This window comes from Enoplosus armatus, chromosome 3, assembly GCF_043641665.1.
Source record: "Enoplosus armatus isolate fEnoArm2 chromosome 3, fEnoArm2.hap1, whole genome shotgun sequence".
In the NCBI taxonomy this organism is placed as follows: domain Eukaryota; kingdom Metazoa; phylum Chordata; class Actinopteri; order Centrarchiformes; family Enoplosidae; genus Enoplosus; species Enoplosus armatus.
Window position 1 is genome coordinate 22,781,701 of NC_092182.1, and position 23,905 is coordinate 22,805,605.

At 41.2% G+C, this 23,905-nt stretch overlaps 1 protein-coding gene across 1 annotated transcript in view; it reads right to left on the reverse strand.

Annotated features, from left to right (window-relative positions):
* Window positions 1-280: 280 nt before the first annotated feature.
* arhgef10la (Rho guanine nucleotide exchange factor (GEF) 10-like a) overlaps window positions 281-23,905 on the reverse strand; it is an 85,215-nt gene continuing 61,590 nt past the window's right edge. Inside the window, exons 20-26 of the mRNA XM_070902476.1 lie at window positions 18,917-19,003; window positions 14,573-14,787; window positions 13,488-13,645; window positions 10,988-11,130; window positions 5,738-5,909; window positions 1,402-1,524; window positions 281-831 (exon numbers count right to left, since the gene is read on the reverse strand). Coding sequence (XP_070758577.1) covers window positions 281-831; window positions 1,402-1,524; window positions 5,738-5,909; window positions 10,988-11,130; window positions 13,488-13,645; window positions 14,573-14,787; window positions 18,917-19,003 — 1,449 coding nt within the window. The remainder of the gene's footprint in view (window positions 832-1,401; window positions 1,525-5,737; window positions 5,910-10,987; window positions 11,131-13,487; window positions 13,646-14,572; window positions 14,788-18,916; window positions 19,004-23,905) is intronic.

Sequence of the window (23,905 nt, forward strand, 5' to 3'; positions counted from 1 at the left end):
AAACAATCACATGGAACTAATCTGTGGCGGCCTCTGCCACTGCTGGGAAGATGATGACGCACATTCCTGAACATTCAAATCGCCCCATGGGCTGACAGTACCTCTAGTAAACCATGTCTTAGCTTCCTTATTCCACAGGCTAAATCATGAGATGTCAAGGTCTGTGACGGTGGCAACACCTTCTCATCATATATTGAAATCCCTGAATTTATGGAAAATGTGATTCAAGGCTAAGGTGGGTAGACATCTATACACGTCACCTTGCCACATATTTTCCATATCACACTGTCAGCGGGAGCTGCCATACCAGAAGAGTATTCTCTAAACCCTCCCCACTTGTCCTAGTACCTGCTGCTGCTCCTTCCTTCAATCTACGGAAGCCCTTGCCTCCAGAGATAACCGCTGCAGAGATCACCCTGTCCCTGCGTCCCCCATCTCTCTCACAAGGACGTCCCCGAACCCACATCTCTGGGTCATCACTGAGCTCATAGATAGATCCATCTTCCACGCTATGCTCCAAAGACTCCAGGGAGGAGTCCGATGCCGCGTCGCCCAGCGCCGTTAATGGCCGTCCAGGTAGTCCTGACGTAGAGCGCAGCTTGTACTGCAGCAGAACGCCGCGTCCTTTGCCTCTCCCCTCTCCCTGGTAGGAGCTGGACTGTTGCAGGGATTCCTGAGAGGAGGTGTCGCTGCGGTCCTCGCCTCCACAGGCAGAGTCTGGGCCGTCCCCAACAGAATCCCTCTTTAGCAGTTCAGGAGACAGAGTGCTGGTGGTGGCTACCAGGAAGTCCACAGGCCCACAATGGGCATTTAGCGAGATCATTCCCTTTCCTGGAGGAGGCAGGCAGACAGAATATTATCCAGAGGGACGATAAATACTGCTCCTACACGGGGCTGAGGTCAGGTCTATGTCATTACATCACTTAAAGGAGAATATTATGCAAATTGCAGATTTAATTGTGCAAACTGACAATAACTTGAACCCAACCCTGGACCCAACTAGGTTAATTTATTATAATTCTACTGCTGCAACAGTAATAATGGTAGCTATAGTTTGTGGTGTATTTACATAGTATTCAATAAAGTAGCTTGGAATAAGATGGTCGAGTAAGGTTTGTGCAAGTGGGAAACTAAGGACCTCATTCACTTGGCATAATTAACAAATCGCTGTCAGGCAGTTTTTAAATTAGCCTGCATGAAAATATATATACAGTATGATTTGTGTGTTGCCCGCCTGGTAATATTTGCAGTGATTCCCAGAGCCACAAGAAAAATGTGAAGTGTGACCTCAATAATGGGCAGAGCAGAGTAATTTTCTATCAAGAAAAAAAAGCTCTCTTCGCTTTTCTTTCGACCACTCAAGAGGCTGTTCAATCACAGCAACGCCCCTCTGATCCATACCTGTTATTTTGGGGATGCCCTCCAGTTTGGGAACTGGAAGAGTGATAATTAAGCCTTGGGCAGTGCCCACCCACAGCAGCCCCTGGCAAATGAGGAGACTCGTGACTCGCATGCTCTTTTGACCTGCAATATAGAAAATATTGACAGAAAACTGAATTGAATTCTTCACCAACAATTGCTATAGAATGACAGACACTACAACAGATTGTGGGGCTTTCTGAAAGAATAATAGATAACTCCCTGTTGACAAAATGACACAACTTTTACACACTGGATGGTCTGTGTGTGATGGTCTTTTAGAGAGAGTTCCAAGACTCTGCATTAAATGAACTGTTCAGTCCTAGCATGATGAAAAAAAAAACACTTTTATTGTTGGTTATCAGTGTTAGCTTTGGGTAAGGTTTAGGCTCTGTGATCAATCTGTATTTGACAAGCTTAACACATGCACAGCGCAGTCACCTAGGGCTCTGGGTTACATAAGATTATGAAAAATTGGATTTGTCTACTTGCTACAGACCCAGTTGAAAGAAAAACTCTCGAAGTAGGAAACAAGACCCTGTGAACTTAATATTACACATTTCTGCTTGAGATCTGAGTGGCTTTGAAATATTGAGCCTAAAAGTTTTCACCTCCTACTGTAACCAACAAAACTGATAAACAGAAACGTCTTAATCTTTCCAAATAAACAAGGCTTTATGTGCCTATGGTACACCCACCCACCCACACACACACACACACACACACACACACACACACACAGTGTGTTTTCAATATATTCGGTTGATCAGATCAGTGTTCAGTCAGTGCTTGATGGACATCTTCTTGACCTTTTTGTTATTTTTGTTGCGCCTGCTACTGTACGGTAGAGCAACAGCCAACCTCATGATTCTTTCAAGTGATGCTAGTTTAGTATCCTAAGCAAACACTCAACACACCCAACTTCAACAGAACAATTCACTGATAATTATTGAGGGTGTGTACAGTCTTTCAATAGTTTAGACAGAACAAGAACAACCAGACAGGAACACTAACAACACATTTTCACTTTGAAGCACAAGGTTTTATCTTGTACGACATAACAGAGAGGAAATATATTGATGAAAAAAATATCCATGCTGGTCAGACTTTGTTCTAATACAAATCACTGTTATAGTAGCTATTAAAGCGAGTTCTGATATTAGATACCTAGACTTGACTTGGACCCAGAAAACACACCAACAATGTGCCTTTAGGTTACATATTTATATTAAAGTTATCAGAAAGATTAAAGTAGAAATACTTGCACTGTCAATAACATTCAAAGTGTCGACTTTAAGGTAAATCATTTCATTTCAGAGACGGCCTCTAACTCATCGCACTTGCACATCGTCAGTGTATGACGCATCTATCTGTCAGTGGCTTGGACTTTAACACTGACTTATTGTTAATAATGTAGACAGATGTGGAACTCACATATTTACATAATCATATTAACATATTTTGTATGCACATACTGTAAGAGGTTGACCTGCTGGTATGAATAACATGCAAACAGACAATGTTGCATTTGGTTTGTAGGTCTGTTTGTTTATTCTTGTCTGTAGGTAATCAGATCGGACGAGATACAGCCAGTTGATCAGTGCTCATGTGACAAATGATGTAATTGAGGGTGATTTTATTTGGATAAAGTTAACCTTTTACATCCTCTGATCCATCGAACATGATGCAAGAGTCAACATACGTTTTCTGTTGTGAAGTTTTCCATGGCAGAACAAAAACAATCCATTTCATTGTTTTTGCTGCTCTGCATCAGCGACAGAGAAAGGATAATTGTAGACTCTTATTATACATGCACATCCTTTGTTTCCACTTAACAAAGGGGAGAAAAACGTTGTTTGTTGTGGATTTATTTTTGCATTCCTTCTGTGGTCCCTCAGCTCTTGGCTCCCATTGTGGCCTAGTTATCTATAGAACCATTTACCATAATATCCATGGCAACTATAATTGAATTACACCAACACTTGTGCGATCACAACTAAGAGAATGCTCATTTACATGTGTAGCTGTATTTACATGTTTGTTCTGTGTCATGCTCAGATTAGGATGATTTGCATGAGTGGCTCAACGGTGTCATTAATTCATTCATTTCACTGTGCAGAGATGAATCATCCCAAGTATGAAGCTGATGCTGTACGTAGAATAGGAAGTGGAGGCAGAGCAGTGGAGCACATTCAGCAAACAGAGAGCAGAGGCCTTTAGGTGGAGACCTTGGAGGGTCACAGCAGTGAAGAGTTAGGCGCCAGCAAAAAAAAAAGAAGAAAAAGAACGTCCTTTATCTCAAAACTGTCTGCCACCTGCTCACATTGCCTCAGAGTCTATTTGTACTATGGTTAGAGAGCTTAAGTGAGAGAGTGATACTCATGAACACCCACTCTTGGGTTACCATGAAATCTGAAGTTAGTCGGAAGATGTGGGCGCCAGGCATTGTCTTTAAGAACAGTGATAAAGAAGGATAATGACAAAGGCGCTTGAGATTAAGGCGGTATAGCTTAACCTCGAGCAATCTTGCACCTCCAATTATGCAGCAATGCACACACTCTGCAGTGCGTAGTGGGGTTTATCGTGGGAGCCGGTATTTGCCTTAAAAAGCAGATGTCTCCAAAGATAAATGTTTCCCTGTGTCACTGAGGACTTTATTTTGGAATATTATTTTTTCACCCTAAGGATAGAACTATTAAAGGCATTAGTAGAGAAGAGATCAGCAGTTTCCTCTGCCTCAGAAACTTCTCTGTTGTTTACTGCAACTGGAATTCCCTGTTGAGTATAAATCACATTAAGGGGAAAGGATTAGGGGGTATATCATTACTGCATGTCCTAGCATAAGTCAAGGAGAAACCTAGGGGAGCAGAGACCCATTGATAGAGAGAAACTATCAGTATTTCATGTGCAGTATCTGTGGTTGTAGAGTGTCGGGGGATCCTCTTTTCTCTTGTGAGCTCAGCAAATCACAACTTAAGTCAAAGATCCTCTTCCTTTTGTGGACCCTGAAGACATGAGCCGAGCAACTCTTTTTCTTTTCACCCTGTAACTTCCCCCAGGGCCGTGCCTTCAGGCTGCCACCCCCCCTCAAATCTGCTGCATATTTCAAGGGGAAGCGCTGGTGCTGGGTGACCTCTGGGTCGCCGGTTTTCTCCAGATACCATGGCCATAGGAGTCTGTTCTCTGCTCGAACCAAAAAAAAAAAAAAAAAGGAACTTTGATCTAGAATAGAAAGATTCGGTGTCTGAAACACATTGCTCTTTCTTTCTTCCTTTCTTTCTTTACTCACAAGAGAAAACATTTTTTTCTGATAAGATGAAGTGCAACCACAGCTTTGAGTATTGCTCTAAATACATCAATCACAATCTGGTGTGACTCAATGAAAAGGACAATATTTTCCATTTATCCAGATGCATTTATACTGCTCCGTGAAGCTCAAAATGATCTTCACATGTACTGAATGTGCTGACGTTGATTCACATGTACTACAGTTATTACCATTGGTGAGTTTTAGGTACACTTCATTGCTATCTAATCTGTTTACCATAGTTCTTCCTTCAAAAACGAGAAAACACCCACGCTGGCTAAGCATTTCATTCATTTTGAAAGAAGGCACACAGGAAGTAATGGGCTATCTGTGGCATCCTAAATGGACTGCAGTTGGAAGTGAAATGGGGGGTGAGAGGATTTTAAAGCAGAGCGTATGAAACGAAATCGGGGAGAGGGAGAAAGTGGGACAAAAAGAAAGGAAAATATTAACTCAAAAGGGAGGAAAGTGGGGAAGTACATGTCGAGAAAAAGAAGTCAAACGGGCATGATACCACAGAAGCATGGACGTTTAAAGAAAGACAAGTGTGTTTCCATGGGAACCCTTTGTATGAAAATCTTTAAGGCTGCCATTTTACTGCTCCCCAATGACTTTATTTCTTTTTTTATTAATCCCTATCTCTCACCCCATGGCTCTATTATGGCTTTGTGAAGGCCTGAGATGGATACTTATTCAGGTCAGTCCCCGGAGCGCAAGACCCAAGGAGCGACTTGGACAAGACGAGAATACCATTCTGGGGAGGAGAACACCATCAGTGTTAAATAGGTGCCCTCCCATTGCTCTTATATAATAAAAACAACAATGTGACCAGTACGTATAAAATGAAACTTTGTGGTAAGATTTTGAAAGAATAAATTGTCACAAAGAAAAACTATTGTATGTTTTTTTTTTTTTTTTTTTTTTACACATAACATGTTTCAGATGCACTGCAGGATAGAGGCTGACCTCTATATATGGAGGTCAAGACAAAGTGTGATGTGTGATGTGTACCAGTGTTCAGCAGCTTTGAGCGTGTTGAGATGTTGATTTCCTGCAGAAGCTCCAGTGTTTCAGTATGAAAGAGACGAATGGAGGATCCCTCTGAGAATGCCATCCACACCCCTCCACCGGCACATGCCATGTGTGCAACGCTGACCATTGGGTCTGGATGTACTTCAAAATTCTGCAATGGAAAAAATAATACTGTTGTAAATCATCAACAAATCACATTATTTCCATGATGGAAAATGAAACATTTCTAAAACTGAAAGGTTAGCTCTCTCTGGAATCTTAGACATTTTCAGATATAATCTGTCGACTTCTACAGTGCAATTTTTCTTCAAAAATTGTTATAGTCTTTTTTTTTTATTATTCTAGCCTTCCATTATGTATGAAGTTTAGAAATGTCACAACTGTTTTGACCTTCTTCTTTATTCATCAAACATTAATGTGATTATTTTTTTCAAACTGTAGAATCCAATAAGACGGGTGGAAGGGGAGAAGTAAAGTTATTGCTCTGACTATATATCAAAAACATACAAATCATTACAACGAAGCAAAGTCATGACTGTGCTGGCTGTGTTGTGCTTCATCGAAGGACTGACTTCAATAACACAGCTTTTTAAATTGTATGGCAATTATTGTGACAGTCATTTCAACATTGTTTTCATTTATATCAAAATATTACAAGACAACTGACACGATGAAGTCAGTCGAAGCCCCCCGAATCTTACGTTCAGTTGTTCTACACTTGCTTTCCTGTAAATAAAGTCTAACTGTGCCTCCTAATTTTGTAATTTACAGAGTCCCTGACACATGGGGCACATTTTTGCATCATTCCCCTGGCTTCTATCATTTTAAGAGCACAATGGAAAGAGAGAGTTTCAGGCACACAGTCTTAATGAGTAGCTTGAAATAAATGCAATGAGCCTTATCATGGCAACACATGCAGCCCCTGCGGTCCAAGGCGTGACAAGGGTTGGTTTGGGCATCATCTTGGAACTCATATCACTGTCAATGCATGAGTTGCATGAGGCTGGGCAATTAGTCAGTGAGAGCGAGTGAGTGAAGATGAGAATGCACCCCGCACCCCAACCCAAGTGCACCGGCGGACAGGGATTACCACCTGTTTATGTGCCCTTGCCAGTGGGTCCTCCTTTGTTTGAAATTAGGGAAAAGGAAGGAAGACTTTGATGTGTTTTCTCTTTTAATTGACTCCTCAGCAGAGGGTGCCTGCTCCGCCTGGGAAAGGATATGCAATGCATCTCTTCGTTTTTTCAAGTGCCGCCATCAAAATATTTCACATCCATAACAAAGAGGCAAATTTCACCTTCAATAGCCCACTGCAATTCAAATGAGTTGACAGGTTTGTAAAGTAAAACACAGTCCAACTGTATTGTATATGCAGCATAATTATCGCATTAATCATTATCAAGCCTGATGACTCTAAAAGGGACTTCCAGCTAACTTACCATATGTTCGAAACCACCTGGAAGGCATTCTGGGTAACGAAATGTATACAATAGTCTCATTTGACTGAGATACACAGGGATCTCCAAACGTGCTTGAAAATGTGTTAAAATCATTGATTTAACATTTGTAAAAAACAAACAAACAATGTTTTTACATAAATATCAATTCACATTTAAGCTAATACTGCAAAATAGAATTCTCCTAGTATTTTATCATGTATACAGACCAAACTTGTTGAACGGCCGTCACACTGTCTCAAATACAGGATAAGTACAGGCCTCAACTGTTGCCCCCAACCAACAACCTGGTATTAGTCTGCTGAATCCAGCGTTGCTTACAGAGATGAGGTGGTCAGTGAAGCTTGACAGTAGTAATGTGCCCTATCCTCTCAACTCGGCAGTGTCACACTAACAGCAACATCCCTCCTTTAGCCCTCCACCAGCACTGGGAAATAACAGCACAAACACTACAGCTGGTCTGAACAGCTCATTAGTCCTTCATTATGCCAGGTGACAAGGTGTCTTTGTCCTTTGCTGAGCGTTAAGTCCACATCTCCACTTTGAGCTATGGAGAGAGAGTCGAGTGGACATGTGAGTGATAGGAGAAAGCAGGTAGAAAAAGAAAAAGTAATGGGACGAGGAAGGAACAAGGCCTGCCAGTCAGTATTGATCAAAGCCTGTATGTCCATGCATGTCCTACTTTGTTAAGGTTTGGTTACATGGGAGCAACTTAGACCTCTACAAAGTGTTGAAGTTTGTGAAGCTCTGAAGTAATGCGGAGATTGGCCCTTAAAAACTCACAAACAAAGCTGAGAAGTGTCTGAAATCATGACACAAATGTTGGTGGGTTTGAACAAAATGACATTTGCGTAGAAATCAAACAAAGCACTGCGTAATTGTCAGATTCAAATCAGCCCCAACTGTGTGACTATCTACAAAATAAAATATAATTGATTAGTTGACGTTTTCCTAATTTTCTTCCAGATTAAGTTGTTTCAAATGCCCGTTGTGTGCCATGATTCCTGCTGCTACAGAGGTTTTGTCAACACTTTAATTTTCATGTATCCCCACTGCGGTGGTGTGTACATAATCGAATAGTACAAAGCTGAGAGTGCACACACATTTTTAAGGGGAGATGATGATTTGGGTTTCTGTTGCAAATGACTTCTAAACCCTACGGTTATAAGTAAGTATTTAGCCATGTTTACCCAAAACAGACTGAAAAGGTTGTATTTAAATAAAACAGTGTCATCAAGGCATTGACCATGAAGATTTAAAGAGACTAAATCGAGCAGTAGTGTGCAAGGATCAGCGGCGTCACACGAGACAGGCTACAGTGTCCAGCAAAGTCATGGATAAATGATTCAAAAGTGCAGCAAATCTGAGAAAGTGGTGAACATCCGTAGGGGACAACAACGGTGAAGTGAAAGTGAAGTGAATATGAGTCCATGACCCTCTAGCCTTGCTCCAAGTTATATCTTCCGGTGCCAGATACTGCTTCTCTAGATCCTGGATATGCACCACAGTCCCTGTGAAGTCAGCCCTCTTGAGTCCAAATTAGTCAGAAAGACAAGGTTAGCACAGAAGTAACCAGAGCTGACCTGTTAAGCTCTGTGGGAGATACAGTGAACCAGAACTGTGTCTCCACTGCGTGGCCATTCAGCTGATTAAGCTTTTGTCTCTGGAGGACTAAGCTAAGGTGAAAGAATAAAAGGAGACATCCCTCTAGCTCAGCTCACTTTCTGATTATGAGGATCTTGAGCCAGACTTAATAAGCAGCTGTCACTGCATTGATTGTCCAGATTTGTCAGCCGCTGCTTCTCCTAATTTAAGATTTAAAAAAAATGTAAATACATGTACATATTAACTTTGTACTTTACATGATTAAAGAATTTTGGCTACTTTGCTGCATGTTGTTTATCTGCAGCTTTTATATTTGGCATGAGGTCAACCTGTAATCTGTAATCGCAAATGGAAGAAGTGGTTAAACAAAGTTGTACATTTGCCACTTTCCTAATGTTTGCAATGTTTTTTTTAAATTATGTTATTATGTATTTTTAGGGCGATGAGACGTGTGCGTTTTGTTTATTGTTTGTGTTTTAGTTTATTTGGTTGTTCAAATTCAGCATTACATCTTCAAATGTCATCATATTTTATTAATCTAGGGATGGTTTGCTCAGCACACGAGCTCCTTTTCAACAAAAACCCTTTAACCCATTTACACAGCTACGCACACTCACATCTGGGAGCTATAATTAAATGGTAATGGCTTGCAGTTTGGCATCTGAATACCATATTAACATTACCCAGAAGAGTTTGTTTTCTGTCATTCATTATTGTCTGCCACAATCGGAGTCACCACCCTGTGCACCTCTAATGACACACCGAACAGATGAACACCTTGGAGAATGACTACACAAAAATGGAAAGCATGACAGAGACAACACCCAGGATGATTTTCTGGAGATAATGGTATGCATTCCTGTACCATAACTCAGAGCGCTACAGCAAAATGAAGCTTAAGTGTGTGTGAGAGCTACAACAAACACTGCATGAATCTACACACGGCTTGATGCGTTGTCCACGCAGCAGCTCCAGGCAGTAAATCTTGATGACATCATAGATTAGAAAGCTGGCTCTCTGAGGCTGTGTGCATAAATCTTTTCAGAAAATGAAAGGAGGGGAAATTTTCCTCGAATGCTGCAAAAAACAACAAAACAAATGCATAAAAAAACACCTTGTCTAGCAGTTTCACTTATGAACCCATCCATTTAGATCCTCAAACCATGTTTTAGTGAAGACTGAGAATATTTATCAACTGGGGTAGTGGGTGGAGTTAACCTTGCAAGTAGGGATGGAAGAAACATAACAAATTTCCACGAAGCTCATTCTTTAACTGGTTAGACAATCCTTTCAAACAAATATTAGAATCTTGATAGAAATAAATACAAGCATTACTTTTGCTTCATACCAACTATTTAAACATGATGACATTGTATTTAACCTAAACTGTAATATTTTTTTAAACCGGGCCCCCCTTGTGGCACAGCCTGAAAGAACTACATGGAGACACCGTCACGGCAGGTAAAGGCGGGAACCTCAGCGTGCTGACACGTACGTCACGTCTCCGGCAGGGAAGGAACCAGAGCTAACGCAGGAGGTGGAGAGACCAACTAGATATACATGGGCTCACCTCAATGCATGGCACTGGGTCTGGAACCAAACTCCTAAAGAGGGGCTAGACTCTCTCCTTTTTCAGAGTAGCCCACGCAAGAGACGCCGGGTGGGTGTGGGGATACTCACTCACAAGCCCCCTTTGACTGTTGTTTGTGCCTATGCACAGAACAGCAGTTCGGAGTATCCAGTCTTCTTGGAGTCTCTGCATGAGGTCCTGGAAAGGATGCTGCCTAGGGACTCTTTAGTTCTGCTGGGGGACTTCAATGCTCACTTGGGGAACAGGGAGAAACCTGAAGGCGGTGACTGGTAGGAATGGCCTTCCCAATCTGAACCTAAGTAGTGTTTTGTTATTGGACTTGGACCGTGCTAGTCATGGATTGGCCATAACAAACTTCATGAGTGTACTTGGTACCAGAACAACTCTGTAACTCTGTATCGTCCGTATCATCAGATCTTGTTTTTTCTCCCCAGATAAATAATGCACAATCCTGAGAATTTGCTTAGATGGAAACAGTTTTTCTGTGATGAAAAATCGTTGCCTGTTTTTTTTCAATTTTTTCAGCAACAAGATAAACTGCAACATTATGTGCCCAGCAATGATTTAGTTATCTACCTGAGTGGAGAGGCTGGAGATGTCCACAACTGTCACAGAGTTCCCGCAGCTTGCCCACACTGAGTCATCTAACACCAACAGTGTCCGCACTGGTTCTGAGCCCAGGATTACAGATCTGCAGGAGTCAGGGACCCAAAGGTCATCTGGAGGGGAAAAAAAAAAAAAAACAAGTGAAGAAAAAGCAAACAACAACCAAGATATCACAAGGATGTAAAGAAGAAACATTTAAAATCACTGGCTATTATCAAAGCTAGCCTACCGTTGTATTAAAAACTCTTCACACACGCCGCACTTCTATCTGAGCACTGTCACATTGAGCGAGGCAATTAAATTAAATTCTTCCCACTTGTACCACAGCAAGTTAGCTTGGAGTTTATTTTGAAAATACTCTTAAAGCTATTTAACGTTGTTGAGCAATTACTAAAGCATCAGTGGAGAGGGCTCACAGTGGAGCCTTGTTTTCTTTCTCTCTAATGAAAAAACAGTGAGCGGATATGAACAACAGGTTGACTAAATAAACTTGGACTTCCATTTGAATCGCCACACACTGTGCAGCACAATGTTTGCACTCTTGTCACCCACATGCTAATGGTGTACACTTTAATGCACTCTCCAGCTTCTTCATTATCAGTTCTTCTCTCTCTCTCTTTTTGCTCCATCATTGTGAAAATAAAGCAGACCTTTTTTCTTTGAGCTTTAATCACGGGGCACCCATTGCAGCTACCACAGAAGCACATTATAAAGTGAATTACATAAGCATTTCCTTTGCTGTGCGTTAATGAAGCAAAATTAGAGAAGGGAGTGCACCCAGCCATTTAATTAACATTTTGAGTTGTTTATTTCTGCCTTTCATAGCAGAATAGCTTTACAATGCCTTCTGACTTCCACAGGTTAATTGCTTGGCATGTAATAAAGGTCATTTATCCACCTTTTCAAAATTCACTCTTGTAAATGTCCCTGTGGCCCCTTGCAAGGCCACAGCAAAGCTTCTCCCTCTTTAACACACAGGGGAGGGGGGTGGGGGGCAGCTTGTTGCCCTGAATCAAACTACCTACCTACCTCGTCTTGCAAAATATTTTCATTGTAAGTTGACACGCTGTCTGATGTGCATACCTCGGTGAGAAAATTATTCACTAAGCAACAATGTGTTCATGCGCCTTTTGATACAAGTCTCAACTGAAGCCTTGGCATTTCCTGGCTGCTGCAGACTTGTTTTTAGACAGTAGCACGCTAGTCAAGGGCATAAATCTTTAACAGATGTATCGAATCCACAAACATTCCCCGGCACCCTCCAGAGCTTTTATCCGGTCCTTTTTTTTAATATACAAAGCATGAATAGTAATATTTAATCGGCATGCAGCAGCTTGGTGTAATTAATCATCCTTTCTGCTTGAGAGGAGAGAGGAGCACAGGAGGAAGGCAGGCACGCTGACATACTGTGGCCAGGTAAGAAGAACCTGGTGATAGAGCTATTGTGCTCCCGCTGGCTGTGAAGACTGCAAACCACTGCTGAGATGGTGTTAAGCCCTTCTGGCCTTGTGCAATGCCTGACTAAACATGGCATGCCATCTACCACATGGTGAAGTGTTATTTTCATACTTACAGCAGGTGTGAAAATCAGTGGAAATAGGAGCTGTAGCAGGAAGGGAAAGTGATTCTAATGCAATCGTTTGAAAGCCAAAATGAATATAATTTTACTCTCATTCTGAAAATGGGTTTACTAAAATATCTATCACATGACATAACACTAATATGTATAGGCCACATGAATGAAAACCATTTATATTTAAACACAATGTGTTTAACGTGTTTACTACTGAGCTGTTTTATACATGTATAGTGCACAAAAACATTAAAACTCATTTGTACTAATTATTTCACTGCAGGAAAAAATATTTTTGTTGATTAACAACCCTCATTAGAAATTAACAATAAAAAACTTTTCAGTCCATTTCACCGTCACATCTCATTAAGAGACAACAGTGGTTGACATGCAGGTACCCATCTACAAAAGCGGAATGGATATGAAACATTGGACAACCTCATATCAGTGAATGGCAAACAAAAGCATTAGAAATGCAATTAATTGTTACCATAATACACCCTGTTTGTCAAATTGTGTTTGTTTTGCATTGGTAGACACATTATATATACAGTAAATGCTGGAATTCACACACAATAACAATGACCGGCCTCATTTACTGCATCTACAAGACATTCAAGTTTATTAAATTTGTATTCAATGTAAATGTATGAATAAAATGTAGTCAATTTAAATATGTTTTGTATTTGCAAATATGTTTTGCATTTGAAGTATTTTAGGCTTAATCTTTCACCATAGATTACCATATAACATTTATTTTAAAAAAGAACCGGTGACAATTGCACATTCTTACTTCCCCAACAAACCACACATAGAGAATGGCAAAAGGCAACACGATGGCGGACACAAAACTACAACCATCAGTGTCAAAACAAAGCAACCTTGGAGGCACCTTACCACTGTTACTTCTTCCATAAACCATCATGGTCCCGTTTCGCAGACCTGCAAACAGGAAGCGAGAGGAGTGCTTCAGGCACAGCACGGGGCAGCCCTCTGGGTTATGGAGGGTCAATAGGCATTGTGCTGCAGTGTCCACACTGCCGTAGACCAGTATGCTGGAAGAACAAAAGCAGCACAAGCCAGCATGATAAATGAGTGTCATTTGAAATGACAGAGTGCCTCGTTTTCATGCAGTTTGATTTAACAGTGCACTTTGGAGCAAAGCATTGTGTATGTGCAACCACTCTGTCTTTCTCATGTTTGAAATGCCATCTGAACTTTGCTGCATCTTATTGTCTTCTTCTGAATGACAAATGCACATCCCTGTTTGTTTCTCTGAGAAGAAAATGTTAAGTAGCATTGGAGCTGACAGTCTTCCGAGTGTGCTAAAATGCTGAAATTGTTTTTTTTTTATTTTACTGTATGCTTTTTTCTTTTTCCCTGAACAGACACTTCCATTGGAAGAGAATGAGTCAGCATAAAAAAAAAAATGCTGATGTATGATTTAGGTTCTTAAACAAATGACTAAACACTACTGTAAATTAAAATTACAGAAAAGTGGTAACATAAAAGCCAAATCAGAAATTCAAGAATATTCTTTGTTTGGAAAAACAATCTATTCACTGAAGCTATGACAGGAGAATGAGATTAAACATATCCACTGTTACACACAGAGGGGATCAGAAGGTTTATTGGATTTGAAAATGAAACTGATCTTAGCAGCGGTAGCACTATTGATGCTGTGTTGGGGAACCAACTCTGATTTCCTGCTTTGATGAAATATTGACAAGCAAATCTATACTGCTAGAAATCTAAGGGGGCCGTAACAAAGGAGAGAACAGGACATTATTTCACAACAGAAGACGTGGAGTATACTGAAAAGCATTTGTGTTCATGTATTTATATTTGTGCTTCCTTTTTATGATAAATCTTACTTCCAACAAATCTAATTTCATTATTTTACCTAATTTTATATCAACACAAAAGCTTGTTTCTCTTTTTTTCTCATGTGTCTGTTGCTTTAAGTGATTTCAGACTCTCACCGCCCATCGTCTAATCCAACACAAATGTTGGCGCCGATCCCTGAGGGGGCCTTGTGAACTCCAGCCTCCACTTCCTCAGCCGGAGAAGGTTCTGGCACATATTCCAGACATCGGACAGCAGAGCAGACCTGCAGGCTCTTTACAGCTCTTGGCATTGGCCTGTTGAGGGAAAATATCTCTATCTGCCACTGAGAACCTTCTCCTCCGCCAGCCACCTGTAGGGAGAAAAAAACCTGGTTGAAAAAGGTCGAGACCCCATGTTAAGCTGTACCAATGGACTGAATCATAATGCCACAGATGATAAACTATTCTGCTGAAACAGGAAAAAAAAGAGATAGGAAGAGCAGAAAGCTGAACAAGGCAAGTCTCCCTCAGATCATGCTTGCAATGTGTTCACTGTCTTGATCAAATTGTGGAGGCCAGAGGATAATGTGTCTTTGGTTAAACATTCTCTACCTGTCAGCAATTTAGATTTCAAAAAAGTTCAAATCAATTATCCTTTCAGACCTTGTCGTTTGTAGTCCTCCCTCACTTTTTTTGAATATCACTTAGAATTTTAAACACATTATGTAATGGATTCACAATGTCATCTCTAGAACATCAAACAATTCTTAAAACTCTGCGATCTTTCCATCAATGAGGAACAGAAAGGCTCTCGTAAGTTTCTGAAAGGTTCTGAGTTGCTTAACGATGAGGGGTTTTTTTCTTTACAAGATCAAGTGACTGATCTATTGCTGCAGTGAGTTCATGATAAAATGAAAATAAAATAATCTTCAATTAATTTAACTGACATCTGATATTAACATGTCCATTGTCACACTGATCACTGAAGGATGCTGTTCTCAGTACAAATGAAGGAGTAAACACAAGCTTAGAAACAGCCTTTGAAAGCCGGGAGCTTTCAGTGACTCGATTTGGATTGATTGGAAGTCTCTACCATTCGACGCCTGTAGATGTCTGTCCTTTTTTGTGAAAAAACCCTCCCTAACAAACAAGAAAGCAACCTTAAATGTTATCAAAAAAGGTCCACCAATCATAACAAGCTTCCCAGGGCGAATCGCAACCCACAGGCTGAGTGTCTTGATTTCCTATGTACCACATTTATATTGGCCTTTGTGTAAGCCTGTCAATGCCAATGCTGAACAAACGAAGACAGCAAACTATCCAAACTATCTCTGATGCATTTCCAATTAAGGCAGCATTGCTCCCATTCCCACACAAGTGTTGCTGTGGGTTTTCAATATGATTTCCTTCATTACTCCTGTGTGAGGCCTAGGTGGATGTCCAGACAAAACACTATGTCCTTCTTGGAGAAGAAGCAAGGCTGCTTGCTGCTAGACACCGAAGATTTATTCTCTGTATGAATCACATCGTGTGAATGTGACATGAGCTAAATATAGTCTTTAGCTCTTCTCCTCCACACTCACCCTTATTTGCATGCAATCATTTGTTTGATTTGTATCAGCGTGCAGAATCTGGACAGGAGCGATCCTGTGGGCTCTTGAGAATGAGCCAGAACAAATAATGGTCTGTTGCACAGGGTGAAAAAAAGATAGGGAGGACTTATCTTGCAGCGAGGAGCCCGAAAAAACACGGCTTCAAGTGACTCTGTAACCGGAGCCAGAGGCAAGGCCCCCCTCACCCAGACTCCTCCACAATTTATACATTCACGTGTTAATCTATTCCTACCACCATCATCACCGTCCCTGTCAATGAACAATTTCTCTTCCTCTTTTCAATTCTAACCCCCGCCTCCAACCTCTCTCTCTCTCTCTCTCTCCCTGCCTGATACCCAGTGCAAACACTGTGTCCTGACAAAGTCATCACTACTTATTTAGAAAATAGATATCTGGAGTCATGCCCTGGACAGATTCCTCCTCTCAGCTTGGGAGAAGCAAAAACTTCCCAAACAGTAAATGCTCTGCCAGCATTAATTAGATTACTATGGACACAGTGAGGAAGCGTGGGAGAATGGTCATGATAGCACACTCTGCTCAATTGTATTCGCCACATTAAGAAGCCAAAACCATGGGTCACCAGATTGTTGATGCTCTCTGAAATGGATGCATTTCAAGCTCCCCATCACTGACACTCGCTATGAATTCTAACTTTGGGAATAAGTGTATAAGAAGAGAGACATAACGGCAGAGTTTAGTAGTAGGATGTTGGGGGAAAGTGGGACAAGGAAGGTGAAAGCAAACAGGGAAACACTGGGGTATCAGGCTGATTAGACACAATGTCATTACTCTGATCAAAGCACAGAGAAATCCCCATAGCCCATCTCACTTTAACATGATTAGTGTCATCCCTTATTTGACAAGCCTGCCAGGGAGGTAGAACCAACTGGGGGCGGGAGCACTCAGCCACTAATTATTCTTACTGGATCCGCAGGCCTTCACTATTATTATTTTTTTAGTGGATACCAATTTGATTTTGTATGTTTTGTATGCTGATTTTTGTATGTTGTACTGTACAGTATGTTACATTCACTGTGCTGGAAGAAGGTCAGCTGTGCCAAGTATTCAAGGAGCTGCTAGTCCTGTTTGCAAGGTTTGTTTCCTGAACTTCTGAGTAAGCAGGAATGTACTGAATGTACAAAGAAATTCTATTCATAACCAAAATGTCTGCAGAAAATATTCCCTTTTAAGTGAAAGACCTCCTGGCTGGATGTCATTAAAGACTTCATTACAGATAGCATTCACCATAAAAGAGCCACAATCCTTGGGTCTCTACGGGCAGACACCTTCTAGTTATTCCATCCATCCATCCATGTTCTGTAACCGCTTATCCTTAGCAGGGTGGCGGGGGGCTGGAGCCAATCCCAGCTGACATTGGGCGAGAGGCGGGGTACACCCTGGACAGGTCGCCAGTTTATCAAAGGGCTAACACATAGAGACAGACAAACCATTCACATGCATACTCACACCTACAGGCAATTTAGAGCCATCAATCAACCTAACCTGCATGTCACTGTGGGAGGAACCTTCTAGTTAGTGTTTTTATTCAGAATATCAAATGTGAATACCGCCAAATCCTTTAAGTTTTGACTTGGTAAAATCCCAGAGCAATAAAAAATAAGTAGGACAGAGATACTGTAGGTGGGCCTTGGATGGTCACACACATTACATGTTTGATTATTGGTCTAAGGTATGTTTAAAACACTAACGGTACTCTGAAAGGAGTCATTTTAATAGTCAGCATTCAGAGACCTGAAAGACTTGGACCTTGACTTACCATTCACGTTGAAGACTTGTGACTGTGAGGGCTGGGAGACTCAACTTGAAACTTGCTTTGACAGAAACGTGACTTGAACTGGTCTTGAATGACATGAAACTTGACTTGGTCTTGACTTAATAATGTTAAGCTCTTTGGCTTTATTCCTTGCTGCTATGTTTTAAAAATGAATGAAATTCATCACTACATATAACCGCTGAAGGAACTGGTAATGGCTTATTGTGCATGAGGGCATGTGGGTGTAAAGGAATTGAAACCTTTTAATGCAACACTTCAGTCTAGCGTTCACTAACTTTACTGTTGTAACACACAGCATGCGGACAAGCTACCTTTATTCCTCCAAATGGTGTGGGAAAGCAAGGTCAGGTGCATTTAAGTCATCTGAAATAGTATGTGGAGAAGGAGAAGCTGAAGGTCAGAGCGACCTATGCCCCTTCAAACACTGATATCAGTGCCCTAAATGCCAGCTCCACCATATCTCTTTTCCCCCATCTGAGTGAGCATTGAGTCTTCTTTAGAATAGCACCACACAAGCAATTAAGTCTGAGACACTGAGCCATGCTCTGTGTCTCGGAGGGCCCACACTTGGTTTAGCTACCTTTTAGGTCGAAAGAGGATTACCTGATAAATTGTCCACCTTCTCAAAAAAGGAGGAACAAAAATTGAAACTTAAAGATTAATAGCAGATCCTTTGCATCATTTATTTTCTCTGAATCCCCCCCCCCCCCCCCTCTTTCTAGATCCAGCTGAATTCCCATAAGTCCAGGGATTGTGATGTGATAGTCTGGCAGCACAATTTGCCCCACTCATCATAAAACACTATGCAGTAGTTGCCTACCACTAGCCTTTATACTGTATTAATTCACAGTTTCCTGGCGACATTTTAGAGAGAAAAATGTCCCAGCCTAAGCCTTGAGATACATGTTTTATTCCTCGTTTTAATAAATGAGAGCAGAATGGAGGAGGACATTTAAATGGTCATGGTAATTGTGTGTTAAAAGCTAAAATTATCAGCAACTGTAAAATATGCATTATTTTGCCTTGTCATTGGTTTTACTTATTTGGCATTCAGTTGAGTGTGTGCGTATGTGTAAGCGACACATTACTTACCCAGAGGTAGCCTTGAGGTAAGGAGGTGCTCGCTGCAGAGAAGCCCAACAATGCACAGTGAACAGGATTGTGGAGGGCAGCTTCAAGCTACAAGAGACAAAATGAATATCGATTTAATATGTATCCTGGCTCAATACTGCAACCTTATCTTTTTTCATTCTTTTGATGTAGTCTCAAAAAATACCTTGTAAGTGACCACAAAACTGACACTGCCTGGTCACCTTTCATGAGGATACATGTGAAAACAAAAAAGCCTCCACTCTGCCATCTACAAGATGTTTGTCATGTTACACAGTGGACGGCTTTCTACTCGCATCATAAGCTGTAAAAGGAAAATGCTGGTTTGAAGCATTGGCTGCTCACACATTACATATCCAAAATAACTGTGGACTAATTTTATCCCACAACAAATCCATGTTTTGACAGACACGTGTGAAAATACTGTATCTAAAATAGCAGTTTTACATGTTGAGTGCTAAAAAACGATGTTATAAACAAACAGCTGACTTACGCCACAATGTTCATGTTAGCGTATAACCTGCAGGTGTTACATTTTAAATAGCTTTCTACTACCAATGCCAAGATCAAAAGACCAACAGTAAAAACAATGTTTGATGTTTCAGTTATTTATTTGTTGTTTATTTATTATTGGAAGCAAACATTAGGGTTTTGGCCTAGTTATAGCTTTCTCTACACAATTCTTATTTTTATATCATTAGACTTGTTTTCGTGGCTGGTTTTGGTGTTACCTTTATTTCTAGCTCTTTTAGTAACCAGCTCTAAAGAGTCTGAAGTCCTGAACCGAGGCAGTTATCTGACTATCAATAAAAAGAGACAACATTTTATTAACAGGAAAGAGAAATCTATATTCCTTACACATATACCAGATTTGTTTGTCTGAGTGATGGAGGATGACATTTACAGCATATAGCCTGTGGCTGATGCATCAAACCCCCTGTGGTGAAAGCTGCTCTTCTAACCAGCAGTCCGTCTGGTAGGAAATTATTATTGTTTTGGTATATGACCGCTAAGGGTGGGCCCTCTGACAGACGGAAAAGCTAATTGTGTGTTGTTGGGGAGGTGGGGGTTGGGTGAGTTTGAGAAGGGGAGGAGGGACTGAAGAGAGGGTCAGCGATGAGCACCACGCGTCTTTACCTGTCGTCCTCCACGGCGGCAAGCATCAATCACAGGTAATTTATAGCCTCCCCTGGCCAGGACCCTCCCTCTTTTCTCTCTTGTTGTGTGTGTTTGTAAACACTAAACAAAAAACAGGATACCGGCCAGATCACTGCTCTCCCCATCTGCACTGCAAGGCTATGCCTCCACTCCCCCCCTGTCTGTCTCCATCTATTCAAATTCAGTACGCAGATGCACGGCTCGCCCTCTCTATCAATCTCTCAGTCCCACTTTCCCATCTTTCACTCTTTTTTTACGCCTGCTTTTTCCTCAGTCTCTGTCTTTTTTCTCCATCTCCCCCGTCTGCTAGCCCTCCGTCAAGTGCAGTGAAATGTTTTTTGATAGGTAATTAAGCGGCAGCCATAATAGGCGTCCATATGGAAGCCCTGTGGTTAAGAGAGAGAGAGTGCCGGTGGACCAGAGGGACGGGAGCACTATAAGGGACGGTGCTGGTAGTTCAATGGTGGTTGGATTTTATCAGTCACCTGAGACTGGCAAGCATCGTAGGCCAATCTTCCCAGGCCTAGATTGCTTTGTATGTTAGCGCTCTCCAGAGTCAGTCAGGCAATACTAGTGGGATCTATCCACTCTATCCGAACAGTCCCATCACAGCTTCATAAGGTATTCAAAGGCAGGAATGTGCACTGGGATCATTCAGATAAAGAGCTGATGTGTAAATGAAGAGGTTGGTTCCTTAATGAAATATCAATCACTTGGAAAGTTTGACACCTACTTTTTATAAAATGATTGCCGGTATAAAGAGGAAATCTCATTTTGGAATACTGTACAAATAATTAGCTAATTGCTAATGACCCTCTATTATGCCCCACTTCTTTCCGTATAGGACAATTATTTAAATCCACACAATCATGCAATGATTAGCATTAGACATAGATCATTTGGAATGAAACTCCGTTTACATGGAGCCACATTTTGTATGAGAATGGCTCACAGGGCTCGAAGTACACAAGGATACCAAGGCGAGGATAGATTGTGCTCCCATTAAAGTGCAGACAGTGACTATGATCAATACAGTAAACCACTGGTCCACTTATTGAACTTCTTTAAACTGCCAATGGAAAGAGCCCGGGTGAGCATAACAACAAAGCCTGTGAGATCATTTCCACCTGTGAATGTGCAAATTATATTGACAGGCACAAAGGACATGTGGGTCTTCAGCTATGACCATATCAGTGGTGATCCCAATGCTAATAAGGTATCAGTGAGGCACCATTTAAAAATCAATGAGAACGAAGCTTTCTCGAAGTCAATTGTCAGGCTTGTTTATCGCACGGTCTGTGTGTGTGTGTGTGTGTGTGTGTGTGTGTGTGTGTGTGTGTGTGTGTGTGTGTGTGTGTCTGCAGAGCTGTAGGTATGAAGTTGAGAGGCTGAGGCTATTCCCAGGTGTGGAGGCAGGATGAGAGAGGAAGGTGAGCCTGTGAGCCGGCTGAGGGAGGTTTGATGGGAGGACTTCGGGGAGCGTGGAGAGGAAAAGGGAGGAAATGGGCAGGTGAGCTAATTAAAGCGAGATTTGTTGATGTGATGAGAGGGCGGCCTCCCAGCTGCTGGTTACCAATGACCCAATGGTCGACAGAGAGTCCGCCCCACCCATTACCCCAAGAGGGCGCCAGCCCATATGCTGGTTCCAGGTGGCAATGGTTAGCAGAGGAGCGTCCATTGCTTTTCTGGAAGATAAATGTAAAATGTGTGTAATTACAGCCATTCCTGCAGGACAGAATGGATGGGACCATTTACTGTGACTGTCTTTTATCTACTGTGGACATTTTTTGCCTAGTTACGCGCTGCTTCAGCTCTTGGCTCTGTATGTCAACAAACAAGCGTTCTAATATGACAGGGTAGGGTTTTAATGATTCATGCTCTTGGCTGTCAGACTGTCTGAGCGGTGTCCCTTTGGTGAGGATGACTTCCCCAAATCCAATTAATGTTGTTTTACTTCCCAAGGCTACTCAGGTGCACTGTTTTTCCTTGCAGCAATATTCCTCTGTAAGCACTGCAAAATCTGCTCTCAGATATATGTGGGATTTACCACACATCAGATTTGTGACAACTGCTATAGGAAAAGGGTCCATGCATCATATCCACCAGGGGCCCATAATGTTATCAATGAAAAGACACGCTGCAGCCAGCATTGCATTGTTTGGCCTCCACCATGCTTATGTAACGGATTCTCTTTATTAGAAAGAGTGCTCTATAGTCACAGTTGAAAAATTGCATAAAGTGGAACTCCTGAGCACACATTTCTGGACTGTTCAAAAGAAAAAATGAGTTTGCAAATACTATATATTGCACTGTATAGCATGCTGAAAATCAAATAAGAAAATATTATCTCCGTAAACGGCATGCGTACAGAGAACCGGGTGCTGTATATTAGACCCTGGGAAAGAAAATATGGCTGTATTTTTTTTCTAATTCCATAGTCACAGTGCCTTCCCCCAATTCCACATACCAACAATCTTTTACACGCACTAACAAGCACTAATAGAAAACTTCCACTGTTTATTAACTGGTAATTGACTGGTGCTGGCGCTCCCTCCCCACTGCAACCCCACTGCCTAAGGCTACAGGCAGGACGGCCTCAGAGTGAATTGCCAGTCAACCTGAAATTACTTACATCCAGAGCACGGCTACAGGTAATGCACACTAAACAAGCTACTAACATGAGAGATTTGCAAAGTTGCTGCTCGGGTTATCAAGAATGAAAGCTCTGATGGAGAGTGACATTTCTTAATTGCTAAAATATAAAAGGATGCTGAGTTTGTTCGCGAGGTCTTGATTTGACCTTTTATGTCAACATTGTTTGTGTGTAGGAACTTCCTATTTTCTTCTTTGATGTCTTACAGATGTTTTCCTCTCGAGCAAGACATCTAAATGAAGAGGTAAGCAAACAAAACATTTCAATAAAAAACTGACATTTATAGTCTTAATAAAAGTAATAACGGATGGGGGGAAATGTGTCAAGAAAAATCAGTGCAACAGTAAAAAAAAAAAAAAAGCGGCCTTAATTGCAGACTGAACTATGCGTCAATGACACACCTACGTATTTCCTTTCATTCTTCAACAATTTAATTTTGCCTGTCAGCAGACGGTAAAAGGGTCAAATTGCCCTCTCTCCCCCCCGAGGGTTCGCTAAATTAATCTGAGGGGTTGCAAGATGACTAATGTTTATTATGTTTATTTACAGCTCAAATCTATTTTGGGTCATTTACGTCTTAAAGTCTCTCCAAATTATTCAAATACAACAAAGAGAAAAACTCTTTGGTTGATCTGGTAACAATCTCATAAGGTGTCACAAGCCAAAAAGGTTGGCGACCACTGCTCTGTAGTGAGTAATACATTAGGATTTTGGACACTTACATCAACATTATTTTGCACCATCACTGACGGGTGTAGCGTTGCATGAAGGTCATTTCTGACATCTATCAAAGACAAAGCATTCATTTGTGGGTTTTTTAGCAAAATAGTAGTGCACATGTTGTGACAACATTTTTTGTTGTTTGTTTAGTTGAATACATTTCACACTTTACAATTAGGGCACTCAAATAAATGATGCACATTTGATAGCAAATAACGAGTGATGTTGGACACGATGATTATTTGACGGTTTAAAAGGGGAAACTAAAAATAGATCTTACAGATTTTAGCATGCAGAACGATTTTTCAATTAACATGGCCCTCAAGATATACACACTCAGTAGCCAGTTTTGTACACATGGCTAAAACTAAAACTAATGCAATCTAATACAACAGTCCTGCAAAAAGTCCTACAGCACGTATTTTAGAACGGTGTACTTA